Source organism: Lissotriton helveticus, chromosome 11 (genome assembly GCF_964261635.1).
Source record: "Lissotriton helveticus chromosome 11, aLisHel1.1, whole genome shotgun sequence".
Taxonomy (NCBI): domain Eukaryota; kingdom Metazoa; phylum Chordata; class Amphibia; order Caudata; family Salamandridae; genus Lissotriton; species Lissotriton helveticus.
Window position 1 is genome coordinate 1,132,254,168 of NC_136072.1, and position 23,780 is coordinate 1,132,277,947.

The 23,780-nt window shown below is 42.6% G+C and overlaps 1 protein-coding gene across 1 annotated transcript; it reads left to right on the plus strand.

Annotated features, from left to right (window-relative positions):
• Positions 1-666: 666 nt before the first annotated feature.
• On the plus strand, positions 667-23,389 carry SDF2L1 (stromal cell derived factor 2 like 1). Its single transcript, XM_078667878.1, has 3 exons — positions 667-912; positions 5,607-5,803; positions 22,301-23,389. Exons 1-3 carry the CDS (start codon positions 732-734, stop codon positions 22,583-22,585), a joined length of 663 nt encoding a protein of 220 aa, XP_078524004.1. The 5' UTR covers positions 667-731; the 3' UTR covers positions 22,586-23,389.
• Positions 23,390-23,780: the final 391 nt, after the last annotated feature.

Sequence of the window (23,780 nt, forward strand, 5' to 3'; positions counted from 1 at the left end):
ATTGCTTGCTTTTACTTGTGAGTAAGTGTCACTCATAGTTCTTGAAATGTCACTCATAATTGCACTGAAACTATGAAAATGTCTCACATAGCAATCTGAAACCTTGGCACTCGGCAAGCCCTCATTAGGGCTTTCAGAGCCTTGCAGCCTCGTGAGTCATATTCGGGAGTCATATTAGGGCTTTCAGAGCCTTGCAGCCTCGTGAGTCATTGTCAAAAGAGAAGTGCGGAAGTTCGGAAAAGGGACTACACGTGCACACTATACCCGAGCAGCAAGGAACCATAATCACGGAACTGAATGCGCATGCGCGCGTGAGGCTCCTATCCCTTGATGCAATAAACATGAAGCACGTTGACGGACGTCATAGCTATGGGATTTGCTGTCTTTGCGTTCTTCCCAGTACGATGCCATCCGGCAGCCGACTCTCATTGGTTGGCAGTTGTTGTATGAGTTCCTCCGTGGACCTATAGTATGCGCCTTCGTGGCTACCGGTGTTACTGTCAAAAGTAGGTGTTTGAGTGACAGACTGCTACCCCAGTCGTGTTAACATGCGTGTCCCAAGATACGCCTGCTTGCTGAATCGACGAATGAGGATACCCTGTTGAAAGCGGGCGGGCTCTGATTTGCTTCCGGAAACTCCTCCCAGTTACCGGTGTCGCCCTGTGATTGGTCGGTTCTTGTTGAGGGAAGTGTGCTGCCAGTCTCATTCCGTTGCCGCCGTGCACCGTCTGATGGGCTGCGACATGGCGGCTCCCGTTGGAGCCCTCGGCATGCTGCTGTCGCTGCTCCTTTGCCTGGGCCCCGTCCGTGCCTCCGACTCTTACGAGTACGTGACCTGCGGGTCAGTCATCAAACTGCTGAACCAGCGGCACGGAGTGCGGCTGCACTCCCACGACGTCAAGTACGGCTCAGGTGAGTGGCACGCGGAGAGAGGGCCCCACGCCGGGCACGGGAGGTGTGGGGGCGTGAGGGCACCTAGATGGAAGAACGGGGATCGCGGGGGGCAGGGACAGAGAAGTAGGGGCGTCTTGTGACAGAAAGGAAGTGGTCCTGTTTTACAGCACAGCTAACTGACGTGTACCACTTCGAGCCCTGGACGAGGAAAGAATGAATTTCATTTAATTGATGCTGGAATTCTTGATGCCTGAACACCGTAGAGGAGGAGAGGACGATTGTGGCTTTTAACAGTTCTAACTTCCTATAGGTAGTCCCTCACACTCACGCCTTTCTTGCTGAAGGTTGTTTCAGGTTTCTATTTTACCAAACTGCCTTCCAGGATATGTTTCGATAGTGTAGTTTTTTTTCTGGAGGCCTCCAAATAGAAATTATTGGTGAACTGCTCTGCATTCTGTCTTGATAGTTATGGGCAACAATTAAGAGGCAGGACTGAGCAGGAAAATACACATGTGTATGTTTTGGTAGTTCCTCATCATGGATGTTCATCATAGTCGACCCATACACTGTGTTTAGGGAACATTGAGGGGGTTGGGGTGCGCAGGGCATTATGAGTAATTCCTTAATGAGGCACAGTAGTAATGGCCCCTGCAGCATATGCCTATATTCTCTCTTAATCGTTGGGAAATGTTACAAGCTACTTTGGATGAAAGGCAACATATAGAGAACAGAAAAAAGTATAAGCATTTAATGACATGACCTCTTCAAATGTTGTTTTTCATCTTTTATTTTCTGCTATGTACAGTATGCAGATGACAAAACCAGCCAACGCGTTTCACCCAAAAATGGGCTTTTTCAGGGCAAAGGAATAGTTGGCGATGAAAAAATCCGTCATGTGTGGGTTAAGATGCGGCGACAACTGTTGTTTCTGAGTAGAGAGAAACTAAGGTCTCGAGTAGATGGGGGATTCTCACAGAGTAAACCAGAATCCCATAAAAACCGCTACGTGTCGTTGGAGCCGTGTCCGGAGGCCGTCTTTTAGGCAGTGGAACATTAAAGTTATTTATGTGTTAAATGAATGACTTGCATACCACCAGCCTTTAAATGTTCTATGGCCATTGATGGGCACTAGACAACATTACAAATGTTAGGAAATCCAAGAACTGTAACCATGGTGACAAATGCTTCCCATACCAGAGGGAGTATTCATCTAAACCAATGAAGGCGAGGCTACAGGAATCAATAACAAAATGCAACCAGAGACATACATCTGTTAGAAGTAAAAGCAGTGTTTGTTGCAATAACACCAAATCTATTTTTTTTTTTAAACAAGCCAGGGAGAACAAAGAGTTACGGACTGTCAAAGGTAGCTTATGGCATTTTTTTTTTTTGGTATAACAATTTTTATTGCAAAAGGCATAGCATACACAGCTGGTTAGTGCCTATAACCCTGGGGCCGGCAGCGAGTAGTAATCATAGAAAATACAGAATTGTACACAGCCTGCTTGCCGACATCCCGGAGGTTAGGCGGCGATCACAGATCATGACATAATGATAAGACCTGGAACACGATCAGAAGACAATAAAGTTAAGCATTTGTTTAGTTTTTTTCTGTTTTTTCAAACCAACTACAGTCACATAATGCAAACATACAAAAGATAAAAAGAGCAGAGTCATAAATTAGTCACTATTGGTGTAGCAAGTAGGGATCAACATCGCCATGCAGACACATCAGCAATTAACGCAGGAGTCGTCCCACAGGTCCAGCACGTGACATAGCTAATTCAGCAGTTGGAGAATCACACAGTTCACCCCTGTATGCGTTCCAGTGGCCCCACTTCCTGTCCCACACCTTAGGGCAACCCCGTATCTTGTACACAGTCTTTTCTGCAACCATGCATCGGTCCATTTCAGCCACCCACCCCACCACCAGAGGTCTGTCATGGGAGCCCCATTTCATTGCGATGGAGTGTTTAGCCAGCAGGAATCCCAGAGCTGCCCACTGCAGTTCCTGAACATTGAGGTCGTTGGTCTCCCATATATCTATAATACATGGCCTAGGCGACCGTGGCAGTGGCTTGCCCAAAGAGTCGCCCATCTTCTGGAGAACACGGCCCCAAAACTGCTGCACCCTCGGGCAGTCCCACAGAATGTGAAAAAAGGTGCCAGGTAAGTGACAGCCTCGAAGGCACAGCGGGTCAGGGCGCCGCCCAATTTTCGCCCAAAGTGAGAGCGGACATGTATGCCCTATACAGGACCTTCAACTGGATCAGACGAAACCTATGGCAGATAGCCGCTTGCCTAGGGGACATGAGAGCCGAACGCCAGTCTTCCTCATCTAGGGGGCCTAGGTCCGCCTCCCATTTGGTCCGCAGTGACGGGAAGGAGTTGGGGAGATTATTGCACAGTTTGCGATAGGTGTAGGAGATAGCCTTCTCGGGGAGCGGTTCAGATAACAATCTATCCTCTAGGGGTGAAATGGGAGGGATCGAGGAGAGATCTGGAATGGCGGTCTGGACGGCATGTAAAATTTGCAGATAGCGAAAAAATTCGGTGGAAGCTAGGGAAATTTAGTCTGGAGGGCGCCAAAGGACAGGATGGAGCCCTTGTGAACAAGGACTCCCATCTCAGGCTTATGGCATTTTTAAATAGGAAAGTCGAAAACCACTTTAACATGTATTAGTGAACTTATCAGGGGGGTGAAATGTAGAAGCATACAGGTTCAGTGGAGAAAATGGCATATTTCACAAGTGAGCTCAATTTGCGGTTCTTTAAAAGGTTTTCCAGAGCATGGAGAACCTTGCACAGACATCTATTTACGAGCAATACAAAATTCCAAACTTTGCCCGTAGGTATTTACACTCTCAGGCTCGGGAGAACGCACTCTTCTTGATCTATTGGTTTGGCATATTTGCTTACGATTTCCTCTCAATTCCAGTGCTGCATCTATCATCATCAGATAATACACGGTCTCATACATGACCTTAATTCGGATTGAATTGGTACCCCAAAGGGCCCTGTTGGGTATATGGGGCCCTCAGACCTCACGAGATACAAGACGATTTTGGTGAACATGGGGTATGTGGTGGCGAAACGGAACATTGCTCAGAAGTGGGGATGTGAGACATCGCCATCGTTCAGGAAATGGGAAGTAGGTATGAAATGAAAAACTATTGGAAAATAGGTCTCTAAGGGCAGGAGCTGCGAGGAAAAAAGTAGGAGACGATTTGAGTGATCCCAAATACAGGAGCTATAGAGGAATAGGAGGGTGAATATTGGATAACATGCTATAAGTAGCACAGAGGGAAGAAGGATGGATGATGGGATGGCACACCTCAGGTTTAGCGTATAATGAAAATCTAAAATGAGACCACATGTAAATGGGTGACTTTATCATGAACGGGGGGTTTAAGGGAGAGTGAAATTACCAGAATCGTACTGTTTGCATAATGATCTGCTGATGTGTTAATGTGGTGCTCATACACTTGCTGCTCGTTATATATGGAGCCGAAACGTCATGCGTCAGACTCTGTGTCATTAAAGAAGAGTTGCACTTAACTGGTCCGTGTCCGAGGTTTCTGTGCAGCGCTGCGAGTAGGCGAGAGGCTGCCTGTGAAACGCGGTAAACGGTGATATATATACACACACACACACACAAACAACAGTAACCCACTTGAATCAAACACAAACTGGGATGAAAGGTTACCAGCCTTTAATGAAAAGGTATGGACACAGTTCAACATGCCAGTAGATTAAAAACAGCCTTTTTTCAGCCTAACGCTTTTCGAGTATTCTCTTCTTCAGAGGCTTGGCGTAAAGTACATGCTTTGGCGAACACTCTCCGCCATTATATATGCATAATGATACGCCCTCATTGGGGCTGCTCAAATGAGACCGTGTTCAGGCATTATGGAAGTTGACCACCCCAGGATCAAAGGGGGCCACGAGGATTGGATTCACCGCCTTCAACGTGGAGCTGGTATGCAGGATTGAGGACCCTTACACCTGCTGGGGCTCACTCTGAGCCTGTATGGTTACAAAGCAGTTATGACAGTGCGCTGGGAAAACAGTTGGATTATGAATACTTCAACTCCCATAATGCCTGAACGCCGTCTCATTTGTGCAGCCCCAATGGGGGTGTGTCATTATGCATATATAATGGGGGAGAGTGTTTGCCAAAGCACGTACCTTCGCCAAGCCTCTGAAGAAGAGAATACTCGAAACGCATCAGGCTGAAATAAGGCTGTTTTCAATCTACTGGCATGTTGAACTGTGTCCATACCTTTTCATTAAAGGCTGGTGACCTTTCATCCCAGTTTGTGTGCATCTCAAGTGGGTTGCCGTCCAGGTAAATTACGCAAGTGTTGCTTGTTGCTTGTTGGTTAAAGAACTTTTGTTGAACGTGCATTGCATGTGTTTCTTTTCATCCAGAGAAGACCAAGCAGATCAGTTTGTAAAGTAAACAGTAAAAACAACAGTGGGTGAAAGCCCACAAGATGACCTGAATATTCCTCTCTTCTCCTCTGTCAAGCGCAGAGCTCGGTAAGACCCAGGCACTAGTCCACACTTTGCAGCTGTGCTGAGCGATGTGGGTGAGGAGATCTATGAAACTTTTTTATCCAGTTACCCAGCTAGTCACACAGGGTACTCCAGTTAGAAACACTAGAACTTGTAGACCTAATTGTTTTTGCTTCTTTTGTTTTTTGAACTAGGAAGTGGGCAGCAGTCTGTTACTGGTGTTGAAGCCTCTGATGATGCCAACAGCTATTGGAGAATTCGAGGGAAAATAGATGGTGCCTGCTTCAGAGGAACCCCTATTAAATGTGGGCAGGCAATACGTTTAACACATGTTAATACAGGGAAGAACCTGCATACGCACCACTTCTCTTCGCCACTGTCCAACAATCAGGTGAGATATCTATTTCAACAAACACTAGACCCTCTGTGTGCACATGCACTACTTCTCCCTGCTCGAGTCGGGTAGGTTATCAAACAGAAGGGCTTGTTTGCCCACAAACCACCAGTGCTACATCTGCAGCCCGCCTTGATGCATTCAATAACAATGCAAGGCAGCTGGGATCAGCAGAGGTACAGAGGAGATTGCTGTAAGCTCTTTTTAGCCTTTGTTCCCTTCATGCTTCTATTTCATGCATCCTGTACTTTACACACTGTTCTTTTCCTAAGCCGTCTGTCTCCCTTTCCTTGCCACGACAGGTCCTGAAATATTGAGGTGTCTTTCCCCTCTGTGCTGTTCTGCTATGCTTACCCCCAAGTGTGTGTACCTGTTCTTTAATGTTGTTCTCCCCCATGTCAAGGCCATACTCCCCTTCATTGCACTACTCTGCCCTTGATGCAGTCTGTACAAGGTTCGCTTTACTCTCCATCCCTAGTTTTGTCTTTCACTGCTTTCTTAAATCTTGCAGAGAAGTTGAGAAAACAAAGATAAATATTTAGAGTTTGTTTGTGTCATAGACCTGGAAGACCATTCTCTCCATGTTCCAGTTGCCAAAAAACGAAGTTCTACTGTGCCTGAAACTATATGAGCTATAGTGGCTCAAATTGTCTGTGTGTAAAGCCTCTTGTTTGGTTCCCTAAGCAATCCACTTTAATGGTCCAGTGTGTTTGAAGGGCAGGTTTTCATCTTATTGCCCTTCTTGTACTTTATGCGCGTCCAATCAAGCTTTGCTTAACATTCCCAGAATCAAGAAGTGTTGCATGAGTGGTACCGGTTTCTTTCCACTACCAGTCGAATACGCTTTTTTTTAAAAAAAAAATCAGGCATACTCAATCCTAGACTTTTTGGGAATTATTACATTACTGGATGCTGGCTTTTGTGTTAACTTTAGGTAGGGTTTTAACACAGCAGTAACAAACATACAGAGTCTGGATATGTAATTCAACTTTGACCAACCCAAAGTTTCTATGGTCCCGAAATGTACTACTTTGGGGCACAGACAGACACAAACCAAGATTATTATTTTTTTGCTTTGCAGGGAGACACCGTTTTCTATTCACAACAATTGTTGCACCTTTTGTAAAGCCTTGTCTGATTGTTTATCAGATCTTCTTTTCACTGTACAGCGTTCTACCCTTTGTAATGTTCTGCCTTTCCCATTTAGTGTATTCAGAATACCCAATAGGAGGCTTATGAGAACTCTGCCAGAGTGTATCGAGGACCAGTGGAGTTGGCGCTTGGGGAACTCAGAAGGCACATTAATGCTTTTTGTGGCCACTCTGCAATAGTTCTTGTGGTGGCCAAAAGACTGGAGAGTAATGAAATATTTTCCAGTTTCAAATGCTGTTTGCATCTAATACCATGGTTATGAATGCATACCTGCTAAAATGGGGTGTTCAATTGACCATGCTTTAGATTCAAGAGACCTGGTTACCTATGCTGACATGCAGGGCCGTTCATATTCCTTAAAGGCCTTTAATGTTTATTTTGAAGACAATACAGCTAACAGCAGTGACGATTAATTACCTAAACGGGTTAGGAGAAACGAGATGTCAGACACACTAGGGATGTTTGGGCCTTCTGTGCTAATATAAACTATGCATAACATTTCATTAAAACATGTTAATTTGAAGAATCCAGTCCATCTTTGTCATTGAAGTAATACTGAATTTCTGCTTTCATCAATCCATATTGCCTCAACCCATCCCTTTTTTTCTTCTTTCTTTTAAATCCTGCCTCCCATGCAGAACAGGCACATCACACTGGCAGTGAATAGGGCTCTTCGCTTTTACATAGACAGCTTAACAGGTTTTGCTTGGGTCAAGATGGCTGCCCTTTGTGGACAGCAGAGGCTATTCCTTGCACTGGCTATCATACCTTGCATTAGTTACTAAATTCAGCCTCGCTTGGGGTTGGAGTACCACTGTATGGTTGCTTTTCTTCTCTCTCTGACATCATGGTTTTATTTCACATGTCAACCTCGGACAATATCTTTAATACTATCCTTTTCTCGGAAGCCACCTGTTCCCCGGGTGTGGTGCTTGCTGGTTTCCTGCTCTCAGGATTCACCAACAACCTTACTTCCACAGCCCCTACAGTTGCCATCGGAGTCCTCCTTGTTGCTGCCCAGAAAGCACGTTTCCAATTTTTCTGAAGCACTATACTGTGACTCTATAAAGAAATTATTTAGCCTTATTTTCTCTGTCAGTACTGGAACTCGTATTGAGCCTTTCAAACAACCTAAAAAAAGATCTTGAAGTGCAATATAAATGTTTTCTGAAGAGAATCTGAAGCAATTACCCAACCATTAAAACATTAAAGGCTGGTGCCACTTCTTCACCCATCTCCTACTAATCTGAAGGTGGGATCAATCCTGAGGGAATGGGTAGATTGGAAAAAATAGCCCCAGCCCCATTTCAGTCAAAATGTAGATTAGGAACAATTCTAGGGAAGGAAGGGGTCAGGTTCAAGTTCTGAAACACTTGCCGCACCACTAAGAGAGCCTTGCTCCTGGCTTCCACCCTGACATCCCTAGTTTTGGCCAAGACTATACAAACATTCTGCAAGTTACTTTTCTGGGACCATAACTAGTGAAATTAACTGAGTGACTAGACAAGCTGTAGGAGGGACAGGACGGACAAGGGAACTGATGTCTGGCTACACGCCAAAATAGTTTCCCATGCACAAGTAATTATCTTGATTCAAAAGGAAAACCCAGGGCCTCTAAGCCTGCAGTTGTTAGTCTAATCTAAAATAGTACAGTATCCCAGTGGTCAAGGAAGGAGATAGTGGCAAAATTGTGGACTGTTACGTTTCCTGAGTTGCTTACCTGGACTTTCTACTGGGAAATAGAGCAACTAAACTTCCTTCCTGTTTAGTCCCAATAATACCTCTGCCCATTATCATCTACCTGGTTAGCTTCTTCTGAGGGACCTCCTATTACTCAAGTAAGCTCACCACCTCCTTTTTGAGCAAGTTCCCAGTAATTTCTCCCTGAATCATCTACCTGCATTATCTCTCTCTTACTCTAGTCTCCAAACATAATATTTGCCTTGAAGCTGTTGGAAGTCTTCTGACATTTTTTAAAGACATGTTTTGATCCCTTATCTACCCTACTTGACCAAATGCATCAGCGACATCCAGCCAAGTTCAAAATAATGTAGAAACCATGTTCTTATTTTGGTGCCTCATCCATCTGGCACAGGCTTGTGATAAACTGTCATGTAAGCATGGCATTTTTAAGCACAAGCAGAGGTCCACTTACAAATGTTTGAGAGTCTCTTCTGCCCTTTTTGTTCCCTTGCTTTAAAAAATGTCCATGTAAGAACAGACACTTAGGGCCTCATTTTGGTCTGACCACCAACAGCCCCTCGGTCCAACCACTGGATTACAATGCCGGCAGTTGGATCCATAGTGGTCTCTCCCTCTCCCTCTCTCCCCCTCTCTCCCTCCCTCTCTCCCTCTCTCCCTCCCTCTCTCCCCCTCCCCCCTCCAAGCTGGAAGCATGAAAGGGTTGTGGCGTCTCGCGGGCAGAGGACAGCAGATTGAAGAGATTGTAGTCGAGGGTGTCAGTGGGTGGTGAAGGAGTAAGTATTGAAATGTGGTTTGCAAGTGGCATCTACATACAGTATTGGAATAAGCCAAAGCAGACTCTTCTCCATCAAAGAATGTTATAGGTGGTATTATTTTGATATTCAGAGTCAGTTGTTGCCGCGCTTTTTTTGATATATCATAAATGATTCCCTAGGTAAACTGCATTGTGTTTGAACATCTGTGGCCTGAAAAAACCAAATAAGCGCTAGTAGGTCCTCCTCCATCTTAATTATTTTTTACAATTATGATATTCTTCTTCTGTGGGAAACTCACCTATTCTATGAAGAGAGGTTGCTATTAAAGCTGTGACAAGTAAAAAAAACATCTGGGTGACCTCACAAACTTTAAATATGAGAGATCCCAGAATTTTAGTATTTCATCAACAAGAGAATTCTTCCTCCAGGTACTCGACAGATCCTGGTGGGTCATTTAGCAGTGTTGCAATCATGGGAAATTCTTTTTTCTGTCCACACATCCTATTGATGTCATTCTAAGCTTTTGTCGATGATCTTATTGATGGATCTTGTCATTTTCAAGGAGGCCATTAAATGAGGAGGAGCTTCAATGTAATTCTTGAGCTGGTTCACAACAGAACCTCTCTTAATAAGCAGAGCCATGGCCAAAATAGTCATAATGAGCAGAGGCATGGCCAAGAAGACGTTTCTACCTTTGAAAATATTCCGTTTAATATGTCTAGCAAGCCAAATTCTGAGTAAGTGTGTCTACTTTTCACATCTTCATGACACCCATTCGAGAATTTATATTATTTTAATGACTGAGGAAATAGTGATTTTTTTTGCAGATATCACAATTGCAAATCATGTAGTGGTCTGCTTGTGTCATTCATTGGCCTATCTTTTAAAGCAATATGATGGTCCGTTACAGCCTTTCAGAAAACAGACCATTGTTTGTGCATAGAACCTAGTCCGTTTATCTCCACTAATCTCTGTATTTCTGAGATAATCATAGTATCTACGATATATTAAAAACTGTGGTCCGTGGTCACTATTTATTCATCCATAAAATATGGGATGCAGTTCTTTCCCATTGAACACAACTAATTAATTTTGTTACAAATACGGTATTCAGCATTTCTGGAGAGCCAGCAGTTACCAGCTGCACGTTCAGTTATTTATCCTACTTAGATTTGTGCCCATTTGCCAGCAGAGTACATTGAGGATGAGAAAGGAATAGAAGAATATGGACTGTTCCCCACTCAGGCTGTGTCCTGAGCTTTTGCACGGATGTAAATAATATGGAGCACCACTCGATTTCTCCTGAGAGCAGGCAAAACCTCAAAGTTGTTTGCTTCATACCACATCCCTTACTATCAGATAAACAAAGGAGATTTTATTCTACTCTATGAGCCCACAATGTGCCTCAGGTCTTGGAATCCTGTCACCCCATTTCCCTCTTGAACATAGATTGGAACAATATCACCAAGGTAATGACTAATTGTAGTTTGTTGCTTACCACGTACTGACCCATCCTTAAGTGTGCTAGTTGTTTTATATTTTATCTTGAATAATTTGAGTGTTTTTGTAAAGCACATTGAATCTTTGAGGTTGCTCACAACTTTTAGGGAAAAGGAATCAGACGTACACTGTTTCGATTGCCATGCTTGTTCATTAAGAGACTGGTAGGGTAAAGTTAGCGCTCAGCGCTAGGCCCCTGAAGTGTGGCTCCACTGTAACACTGAGCCTCACTAAGAAACCTTAAACCGTTCCCAAGTTAATGGGGATATTGCCAGCTAAGTATACGAACAGACGTATAAGAGTGTGAAAGTCTAACGGTATACGTGGAGGAGTATTGTGGGAGAATTGAATTGAATATAAGATTTGTAGAGCGCGAACTTAGCCCAAGGGCATCAAGGCGCTAACGACTGAACAACATGCAGGCAGAAAAGGCACACTCGGACAGACATCTAGGGGAACAACCAGGTCTTTAGCAGTTTGGCTGCAGCAATTGAAAAGGATCTCCTGGCCCATCTCCTCCTTTTAAACCTAGGAACAGTAAGAAGATGTTTGCTTGCTGACCTGAGATTCATAGTGGGGACATAATGGCGAAATAGGGCTTTAATACCATCAGGACCAAGGCCATAGTAAGGATTATGAGTGAGGCAGAGGGTTTTGAACATGATGCTGCGGTCCATCGGGAGCCAGTACAGAGAAAGAAGAGAGGCAGAGACTGAATGGTGTTTAGGCAAGTCAATCACCAGCCAGGCTGCAGCATTTTGCATCAGCTGCAGGCTTATTTGTTAATGCCCAAAGAAGGGGCATTACAATAATCCAATCTGGGCAATATTACAGCAATGACAAATTGTTTGCGTGCCGTAAGCGAAAGGGACTGCAAGATCTTCCTTATAAGCCTTATTAGCTTCAAGCTTCTTTCGTGTTGCCTATCGCCGGGGTTCCGCGACCCGGCGATAGGTAACATGAAAGAAGCTTGAAGCAGCTTGCTGTTTTCCCGTGAGCATCACGGCTCGACTTACCTCGTTTATATACGGGTAACGCTATCAGCGAATTGCCATTTTTCAGATCCTATTATAATTTGGATGCCATGAATAGAAAATAGCACAGTGGAACCGTACAATTTTATTGAATCCTGCGTGAGCACATTGGGTTCCATAAGTATTATATTTTAAAGCCTTCTGCATGGTTTTGGGAGGTATGCGGACAGCCAGACTTTACCGCAAACTGTAAGGGACTATCTCAAGATACTGCCCTCATCTATACAGAAGTTATTATCAAGGGGTGTGTATTTTCTTTTGACCCCCTTGACATGACAGAATATTCTTGACAAAGATGGTATAAACTGCTGAATACATCGAAACGCGTTGACGCACTTTCAAAGTACAATTCAAGATTCCAGCACTTGTGTTGAAATACAGATTTTATCTTTGTATATGACAAAGTGTATGCATAGGATTTCGAATGTACACATTGTATTGAACAATTTTTATGTTGTACATGTTTCTGTCTGTCGTTCCGATTATGCGGGTCATAATTGATTATGTACTAGTTCAATTTTAGTTGTGAATTTTATACTCTGTACATGTATCTGTGATTTGATTTTAGGATATACATTAGTTGTATTTTTAATTTTACGTGTGAATTTTTTATATTTGTAATAAAAAACACAAAAATATTTTTTACATATAGTTTTATTTTGATTGTTTTTATATTTTTGAACTGTGGATTGGTATCAAGGGAACTTTTGCTTACATAGGTGGTGGAACCTCAATTCCCTTGATATAATTAAGGGGTACCTCTCTCTTTTCATACATTCAATATCTACAGATACTTGACTCTTTGGAGGGTAAATTATTGAGCATACAATATAATGCTGACCATTTGATTCTTGCTAAATTAAGGGGGATAAAGGGTGTCAATTGGAAAAGGAAACACACATATAGAACATAAGGGTAGTTTTGGAGGCAGGCTAATGGATCCTTCTGAGTTTTGAGAAGTGGAAACATTTCTATGGTACTACGCTTTCAATTGGTTTTGATTCTTTGCCACGGTCAGTCTTTTATATCACGTTTGGTGCACCTTTGATTAATATTCTATGATTAAGATGCCATGGGGCAGAGGAAAGCTGATGGTATATAATCTCAAGCTGTAGGCTTCTGGGAGGATTTTGGAGAGGTACTTGTGATTTAATTTTAATGAATGTCAGAGCTTCTTGTATTGCTTTATTGGTGCTTTAGAAAACCTCAAATGTTAATGGGTTACTGGCATAACCTTGTGTTTATTGGTTCATGACCCCCACTGGCTATAATCACCAAAAAGGAAAACACTTATTCACTTTTGTTTATTCAGTATAAAAATGAAATATAGAATGTTTCTAGAACAGATTGAATATGTTGCATACATAATGGCAATATGGAGAAGTTCAAAAGGAACAAGGGGGAACAAATCTTTGACTTGAATGTGCCTGGGTACCAGGGACAAAAAATTTCTACTAACAATTTTAACAGTTAAATCACGGTTTTAGCTTGGGAAGAGAGCACAAAGACTATTTTGTGAAGTGGAGGGATAAAATAATTGACCAGATCTCTCAATTTGTGTACTTAAGTAATAAATCATTTTACCGCGTTTTAAAAAGAAATGTGAATGAATTGAAATATGTAGTCTAAATGTAAACTATTTGAAACCCCTAAGGTACATTAAATAAACAGGGTGTCCCACCTTTTATGTGCTGGCAAAATGTGTTTTATGTCATTAAATGAATACATAATTTTTGAAAGGGCGAAAACTGTAATAAATTAAGTTGGACGTCCACAACCACTGGTCCTTCCACAACAAATGGTAATTTCTATCTTGAAAATTGTAAACCGACTGACCACACTCATACCCTTAACCATATCAATTCTCCTCTTGCATGCAAAAATTGTTGAGATTCATCAGAAACTGATTCAATACGACCTAACAAGACAACGCTCCTAAATGCAATTTTCTGTTCAGTACTGTAGTACTGTATCACTGTACGTTATCTTGACCATCAAATGGCATTTCAGTCCTGACCTTCATGCTTCTTGGCTGCTGTTATGATCATATTAGTATAACTAGCAGCCCGTCTTGACGTTGTCCGGGAGCAATCCGGCTTCTGGGCCCCCTCCCGCCCCGACGTTGTCTCAGGCTTCAGGGCCCCCGGCCGCCCCGACGTTGTCCGTAGGTCCCCCGGAGCGCACCCGCCACTTTCAGAGCCCCCAATGAGCCGCACACGGGCCGCTTCACCTAGCTTCACCTACCTCAGCCGCCGCTCCTCCCCGCCTGTCCGCCGCTCCTCACCGCCTGTCCGCCACTCCTCCCCGCCTGTCCGCCACTCCTCCCCGCCGCTCCTCCCCGCCTGTCCGCCACTCCTGTCCGCCGCTCCTGTCCGCCGCTCCTCACCGCTCCTCCCCGCGCTCCTCACCGCTCCTCCCCGCCACTCCTCCCCGCGCTCATGTCCGACGCTGCTCCTCGCGCTCCTGTACGCCGCTCCTCCCCACGCTCCTGATGTCAGCACGCACATCGGGGCCGGCGCTACTTCCAAGGGACTACTTTTTTTTTTTAATCGTAAATATTTTAAAGAACGTATATTTTATTTTTTTGTATAGCCTATGTCCATCTGCAGACCTTGACAATTACAACGATGTATTGGGTGTTTGGTTTGGCGCTGTGGTTCCCGAGTTTACCCGCCTCAAAGGTTCAAAGTTCTTTCTTTATAATAGTAGTATAGATTTCTATCATCGATTTGTTCCCTAATGCAGATGGCCTGGACTGTAACAATATCAGGCCCATGTCCAACATTCCCACCGTGGCGAAGATCCTATAGAAATGTGCTCTGGTCCAACTTTGCAAACATATCGCTCAATTTCAACTTCTAGACCAATTCCAACCTGGCTTCGGCCAAGGCCACTCCACCAAATCAGCACTCATGCACATGTCAAAGACTCTCTAAAAATACTGGATAAAACTAAAGTGTGCCTTCTCATTTTCCTTGACCGATCTTCTGAGGTTGGTACTGTTTAATTCGATAGTTTACTAGATTTACTTGGGCATAGGATGGGGCTGTCAGGAATTGTACTAAACTGGTTCACTTCATTCCTCCACAACAGATCCCAAAGAGTTAAGGTGAATAAATCCCTTTCCGTCGCAATAGCCTTCACCCCAGGGTTTCCACAAGGGTCCTCTCTTTCACCTAATCTCTTCAACCACTTCATTGAGCCTCTAGCAGAATCCTTGAAAGCCTCCACCATTCTATATCACTTGTAAGCAGACGACTCCCAACTATATCTGAAAATCTCCTCCCCTGATGAAATCAGGTCCCTCAATGTAACTATAAAATACTCAAAATTGGCTAATGCATAACCATCTCAAACTAAATGCTATCATAACAGAATTCCTCCTCATCCTCCCACCTAACTACAAACCCAAGATTGTTTTATGGATGAAGCATATATCTGCCCTCAGCTGCTCTCCTCACATTATTGATTCAGCGACATCTCTAGGGATAACATTAGGCAATTATTTGAACATGAAGGATCACAAGAGTGCTGCCACCAAAGGAGCAAACAACCAAATGAACATTCTAAGGAAATTAAAACATTTCCTCCCTCATGACCATTTCAGATCAGAGGTCCAAGCCATAGTTCTTCCTATATAGGATTATGGAAGTGCAACTCTTTGTGGACTTCCTAGATCCATGTTGGCGCCTCTAAGGGCCTAGCTTAATGCTGTTGCCAGACTCGTTCATGGAACTAAAAGACCGCTTGGGTCATGTTCTCGCTTTATAAAACTTCCAATATCCAAACTATGTTGCTGCAGTTCCAAACCAACCAAACCTTGGTAGACAGTACTTTCATGCGGCTACTAGGAATGAGGGCGTCATGTATTGCAATAGTGCCTCATGCAACTCTACACATGCGTCCACTACAAGAATGCTTAGCACGTCAGTGGAATCCGTCACAGGGTCAGTTAACAGACCTAGTGTTGGTAGACAGCCGCACCCATTGCTCTCTGCAGTGGTGGAACCCACACAATTTATTAAAAGGGTGGCCTTTCATCGACCCTGTTACACAAGTCGTGCTAACCGCAGACTCCTCTCTCATGACTTGGGGAGCACATATCCATCTTTACACAATTCAGGGTCTCAGGGACGACAAACACAAACTACTCCTCATCAACTATCTAGAGCTTTTAGCAGTATTTCTAGCAAAGAAAGCTTTTCAGTCTCGTCTCACAGACAGAGTTGTTCTAGTCCGCACGGACATGACAGCAATGTACAATGTACAAAAGCATGGGGGGGCCACACTGTCTCCAACTCTCTCACACAACTTGGAAATGAGCAATACATCACAAGATTCACGTTCTGGCAGAACACCTCCCAGTAAACCATCAAATTGCCTACCTCCTTAGCAGAAGGAGACAACAAATAAACGAGTGCGAACTTCATCTCCAAGTTCTCCTTCCATACTTTCAACAATGGGGATATCCTCCAATAGATCTGTTTGCCGCAGCAGACAATGCATAATGAGCAAACTTCGCCTCCGGGTTCCCACACCCTCTATCCAAAGGCAATGCCCTATGGATGAATTGGTCAGGGATATTTGCCTAGGCTTTTCCACCTCTCCCTCTCCTTCCATTTCTGGTTTGGAGGCTCAGGCAAACATCCCTCACACTGATTCTAGTAGCTCCCGTATGGGCCTGTCAGCCTTAGTACACCACCCTTTTAGAGCTCTCAGTAGTTCCACATCAAAAACTAGATCTCACCTCCAGTCTCCTCATTCAGAACCTTGAAGAAATCAAGCATCCAAATCCCAAGGAGCTCAACTTAGCAATTTGGCTCCTGAAGTCAAAGAGTTTGGATATTTAAATATGCCACCAGACTGTATGACTATTTTGAAGGAAGCAAGAAAACCAACTACCAGAGCTTGCTATGCAGCAAAATTTGTTGCCTACTGTAATAACACAATTCTACCTCTAGATGCTTCCGTTCAGAACATTGTTTGTTACCTTCTGCACTTACAGCAATCTGGGCTAGCTTAAACATCAATTCAGTTGCATCTAGCAGCAGTAGCTACATATTTGCAAAACAGACAGCATTTGTCTTTGTTCAAAGTTCCTGGCATTAAAGCCTTTATGGAAGGCTTAAAGAGAGTTATACCACCAAGAATCCCCCCCGGCACCAGTGTGGTATCTTAATGTTGTACTTACAATACTTGTGGGTTCACCCTTTGAACCACCTCAAGTGTCCTTTACAGTTTCTCTGGTGGGAGGTTGCATTCCTCATTGCATTTACTTCATTAAGGAGTGTTGCTGAGCTACAAGAATTAACCTTAGAAGAACCCTTCTTTCAACTCCATAAAGACAGGGTCGTTCTTCGCACCAATCCCAGATTCCTTCCCAAAGTAGTTTCTGCTTTCCATATTAACCAATCAGTTGAGCTACCTGTGTTCTTTCCTCAACCTGATTCAGTAGCAGAACGGGCTCTTCACACACTTGACATCAGAAGAGCTCTATTGTGTTATATTGAAAGACAAAAGACTTTCGTAAAACAAAGCAACTGTTTCATTTACACTACCTCATAAGGGCAGTCCTATTTCTAAATCTGGCATTTCAAGATGGATTGTGAAGTGCATTCAAACTTGCTAAGCAAAAGCTAAAAGAACTTTATACGCCCTAGAGCGCATTAGAGGGTATAGATGGGGATGTTACCGAAAAAGGCTATAGATGCCCCTAATTTGCAAGTAGAATGCACTAGACAAAGTAGCGTTGCTCTGAGAATTTTGATGACTGACTCCTCAACCCGTTACACAATTCCCATAGCCAAATTTTTGGTGGATGTGGTGCATAAGATCCAAATCTGCTGCTAACAATAGCAATTAATTATTATTTAGTGTACTTATAGAGCGCAGTCCTGTCACCCAAAGGGCATCCTGGCGCTTTCAACTTCAGCAGTTGCACTATTCGCTTACTCATTAAGTGTGTAAAGTCAATGGCTATCAACATTGGCACCACTGTGGTTTGTCTGGGTTGTCAGTAGAATGCTCTTTATGAGCATGTTTCACATAGCCATTGTAATTTTCACAATATTTAACTCTTGCTGGCCACTAATCTATCAACGATATGAGGAGCCTTCTTCATCATTTGATGTGGCGGACCCCACACTCTTCCCCCCCCCCTCCCCGCCAGAACGGGCAGACATTACACCACCTCTTAGAAACCTTTATACATTCAAGTCTCGCCCGATATATCCTGCTATTACGGTGGTAGTAGCACACTCTCCTATACGCAGCCCAGCTCCAGAATATTACAATGTCTTTTTTTTTTTATTTTTTTTTTTTTAACCTTCCTACAATGATAGCCTCTTAATTTCTTTGTTTGCGGTAGATTGTTAGGAGATGTTTATTAGAAAATGAATGTCTTATTGGTGCACTTTCATCCTCTCTCCTTCCATTCTATGGTACAGTATTACTGTTGGGGATCGTAGAGACTGTGCATTGGTTTTCATTGCGCCTTCTGACGATACATATGTCATGTATAAGAAAACTATATGCGACCAACGATATTGATGCATGGAACTAACAAATACCATTACATGTCGGAGACCACGCTGCAGAAATAACAATAGATCATGGTACTGCACAGATTGCCGATTATCGAACTTGGATGTGGGAGTTGCAGGGTGCATTGTCTAGACTTCTGCGAAATGTAATGATAATCTGCACATAGATGTCACATGGTTGTGCGGAGTAGTCCTTCATGTTATTTTTTACTTTGCCTAAGTTGTACTGTATGCAGGGTGTCATGTGAAGGAAAACAATGTATAGTAAGAAGTGATGATATCAAAGAAATCAAAAACCAATAAAGATATAAAAAAAATGAGTAGTCTCTTTCATAGTGCCTGGAAATATCGAAATTACAATAATCAGGGCTTTGTCTTGAGCTCCACATGGGGCGATATCTGTATGCTATTGTTTATCCTGAGCTTTGGTGCTGCTTATCCACCTGAAATATTGATCTCTCCAACCTTATTGGTGTTTTAATCTATATGTTTTGATTTTATTTAACTGGTTTCTGCTAAAAATGATTGCTGATGTTTGTAAGATCTATTAGCTGCTTCCCTCTGTGTTGTGGTCCCCATACTATTTTAATTGTTTTATTGTGTATATCTATCTTGCTCCAATCCGCAATTTTTTTAATGTGCTGTAGTGAGGTTCTCCCTTTAACTAGAAGGACCTTTCCATTCTCTCATGTACATGGCATGGCAACGACAAGCTTACTTTATTACCAGACTTTTACTAAAGACCTTTTAGTACAACCTAGTTATTTCAGCTCTATTGGCCATAGTGGCTTTAAGTTGGCCTCTATTGGCTGCTGTTCATTTAGTTCCCCTTCAAATTTTCTGTTTCTAGCTTTCTGAATATTTTCAGAGTATCCATCACAGCAATGTTTTTGCCACATGTTACTTTCTTGAAAGCCTCCCGACCTCACAATAAGCATATACTGCAATATTCTGCAGTATATGCTTCCATTTACATTTTGAGAATCTCGTCTCAAGAGAAATAAATAATTTGCCAACGACCCCACACTCTGTCTCAGTTGCTTATTGATTTGTATTGTGCTTGGTACTTGACCTGAGACAGTTATTAACCATAGGCTAACTTTCAGAATTGGGATTATGGGTGGGAGAGCATTACTTTCCTAAAATATAGTCTATTCTCAAATGTGCTCTATAAGAGAAGTGTATTCTGTGTATTCTCTATTGTGTTCTTGCTGAATTTATCTCAGCCATATGGAGTTTAGAATGATGTTGATCTTGTTTGAGAAGATGGTTACCTCTCTTCACTCGACCAGGCAGATCTATTAAGTTCCCTATCCCATACTGTATTGAAAACTTCTGTACTTCTAATTTCTTCACGGGCGAAGCTACAGCGCTAAGAAAGTCTACTAAAAACATTCCTGCCGTGCAATTGGGAAATACCCTGTGGCTAATGTTGAATGAGGTTCATCAGGAAGCTTCCTTTGTCTTTCTTGTTCTTGAGAATTTGGAGGGGTGAATCTTTGAGAATAAAAATAGCCCCACATTATGATTCCATTGCCAATGAGCATAGCGCTGTATGGTGTTAGTGTTTTGTTTAATTATATACTAGCCTGTTATAAATGGATTGTCTCCTGTGAACAAATTTCCTTGGGTCACTCGTCTAATACCGCAGATAAGCAAGTCCGTATTTTTAGCCAGATGCTTCTGAACCTTTGTAAATCCTATGCATCATGCACTAGACTTCGAAGTCTGGGCTTTGCTTGCTGTAGAGCCATAACGCTGTTTTCTCATCATAAACGATTGTCAAACTTTTTCATTATCAAACATTCTCAAAATCCTGTGATTTAAATAAGCTGCTATTTGTTAATGGCAGCCTTAACACTAAATAGGAGCAGTCTATTTCAGTGGTCTAATTCATGAGAGTATGCAGCCTGACACAACTCTGAAAAATAAGTTCTTTGAGCAGAAATGGGATGCTTCTTCGTCACTTGCTGCCTGTGAAAGCATGAGGACGACACTAAGTTAATCCGTGCTGCAAGGGAAATGCTCTTACCGATAAGTGCGCCTGACAATTTAGCCACATCTTGAATGGGAGAAGTTCTCAGTTGTGCAGTCCATATGAATTTACGCTACCAATCCTCCTTGTCACCAGTTGCAGTTCACTTCTGTTTTATTACGTTCAATTTGAGGATACCATTATTCATTCATCTTTGGATGCCCAAAAGCCAGTTGTTGCAATTGCTTAGGAAGCCTGGAGCATTCTGACCTGAACAAACAATTGTTAGATTATAGTTGGCTTTAGGACACAGTAGAGCTACTATAATATCCAGTGAGCTAAGTTAATGGATGGACATGGATGTTATTAAACTCCAATAAGAGTCCAGGACTTTGTTGAACTCCACACTGTACCTGGTAGTTGCAAAAAGATGGCAAGAACAGGATCTGTATGTAATCCCTTAAGAAAGAAGCCAAACCAGATGGCCAAAAACAAGAGAGGAACATTTCCCTGTTCTAGAGATTGGTATGGTCCATGGTTTGACATGCAGTAGAGAGGTTTAACAATATACACCTGCTCTGTCCTCACTAGCTGAAATGCTCTTTATTAAATCAATAGCCAGCATCACTGTGGTTTCTCTTCCCCATCCTGGGGCAGTAGCCTAGCTGCCAAGGGTCCAAGGTGTCAAAGTCCTCAAGATGGGTGGATCAGAGTGTATTCCTTATTCTATGTGACTGATCTGTCTTAAGTATTTGGAATCAAAACGGTGTGTGACATGGGACTATATACTCAGGGGAGACATTTGTATACTGACACCAATCTGGCTGCCAAAATTAAAAATAGAATTTGTAAGGTGGGGGGGGTGTGTGTGTGTGTGTGTCTGTCTGTCTGTCTGTCTGTCTGTCTGTCTGCCTGCCTGCCTGCCTGCCTGCCTGCCTGCCATCATAGAAGTATATTATTGAGCTTATAGTTAGATAGAACGGCCATACAAACTACTGCTTCTGTCGTCATTTTATATGGGGTGTCTAAAAGTGATAGAATCTTAATAGTTAAATTTATGAAGCTGGCATTGCTTATTTTTGATATAGTGGATGACAATTGTGACTAATAGTTCTCTGAATAGCTTCAACTGTATTTTTGTGGGTACTCTTTTGTCTTAGGACTGTTTTATATGTTGTTTTACAGGCAATTAAGTATTAAATAATATTAATGATTGACTTGTGAGGATATGTTTTAATCTAATTAATTGTAACGTTATATTTATGGTAAAACGAATGGAAAGTTGTTATTTATAATTTATTAGGTGAAACCTTTGGATGTGTTTATTAGCTACAACTATAGGTACAACTTCTGATTAATTCAGTTATAATGTTTGTAAATTCTTAGGGCCGATTTCAGATATTTAGGGAAAGGTATTGTGCCTGTGATGGTTTGAGACTGTAAATGATGTGTTGTTTTTCTAAGTAGTAAAGACTCACAGAGGACTACATACACTGACAAAGAGGATCAGAGCTGTTGCACCTTGAGCAGTTTCTAGAGCCCAGTGTATGAACTTTAAAGTTGTAAGCTATAGATCTTAATCAACCCAGGTTACATTGATCTTGGAGAGACAACGAGAACGTCCTGATTACGCTTCACCTTTATCATTCTGAGTTATTTCCTGCAGTGAAAGGCACAACCTGAAGGTGCTGTCATGAAATATGGAAGTAGTTTTAATAGTAAACATCAACAGGTCTGTGGGAATGTGTTGAAGGCAAAATGTTTTCTTTGCTTCTGATCTGGTGCGTGAGTTTATTGCCTATATTAATGATGATGTTCTTTTGCGTCTACAGGAAGTCAGTGCCTTTGGTGACAATGGGGAAGGAGATGACCTTGACTCCTGGACTGTACAGTGCAGCGACACATACTGGGAACGCGAAGAAGCTGTGCGCTTCAAGCATATAGGGACGGACGTGTACTTGACCATTACAGGGGAACAATACAGCCACCCCATCAGGGGGCAGAGAGAGGTCCATGGGATGTCTACACCAAATGCAAACAACTACTGGAAAGTGATGGAAGGGGTCTTCATCAAGCCAAGCACTGAACCTGGGGCTGGGAAACACGACGAGCTCTGAGCACAACACAGTATGGCATTGGAGATACTTTTTTGCGGTTCCATGTTCATGGCTCTGTCACTGACCCCTCTTTCAATAGACTTCTACGTTCGAGGACTTGCAGCACACGTTCAAATGTGCCAGGAGAGGAAGACACAAATTCTTCAGTGGGGGGTTTTTGTAGCTAAAAAAAACTTTCTTGTGAAAATAGTTCAGAATTCGTTGGTGGTGGAGTTATGAAATTAATTACCCAGAGAATTCCAAATGTGAATTGAGAACAAAACGCCTGTTTTCTAAAGTCCAGGCTGCAATAAAACAAATGGACATGTTATTTTTAACCCGTTTTTTTAGATTGCTTCATGTATGAGTAAAATGGAATCGGTAATATGATTTCAGCTGTTAAGCGGGTTAATTATCCAAAATAACAAGAGCCCTGGGAAAGTCTTCAAAAAATGAGAAAATGTTTGTTCATCTGAGGTAGCATATGTTGACATTTGAAAGACTGCAAGAACCTGAAAGCCCCGTGCCCACTTGACAAGCACTCCTGCTTGTAATTTATGAAGGCAGTTGAGTTTTTATGGACTGGCATTTCGCAAATTGCACAACGCCTCCTGTTGGATAATGTAAATAGGCAGGACAGGTTGATTTCTAATTTTCTGCTACGTTTCACTTGAAGTGAGGCATAAGTGGGAACAAGTGCACTTTTCCACATCTCTGCCTAACAATTTAGCAAGTGTCCCAAGTTATTTTCGTGTTGGTGAATTCCACGCAGCATTTGTATATATTGGATTCTTCTGTCCATTAAATAGAGAAGTATGATTTGAATGGACTTTTCATTTCCGTGTATAAAGAATACATCTTGTGTTCCTTGTCCTTAATTTCAGCCATAGGCATGATTAACCATTCTTTCCTTGATACTCAAGCTTCATACTTGCTGGACTTCTAGCAAGTGACTTGGATCCTAACATATAGCGGTCACCCTGTCCCATTCCTGACCTGTTTCTGAGAGTCGCCTTTTGCTTTAAGGGAGTAGGTCATATGGAGTCTGAGATTAAGCTGTAAGACTGTCCCAGCTTTCAGGAGATGTGTGGCCAGGTGTATAAATATCTTGACTAAGAATGCTGGTCGCAAAATGCGACCAATATTTTTGCAACCAGTGAAGATTTGTAAGAACTGACCTGTTACTAGTAGGTCAGTTCCTGAAATTCCAAATCCT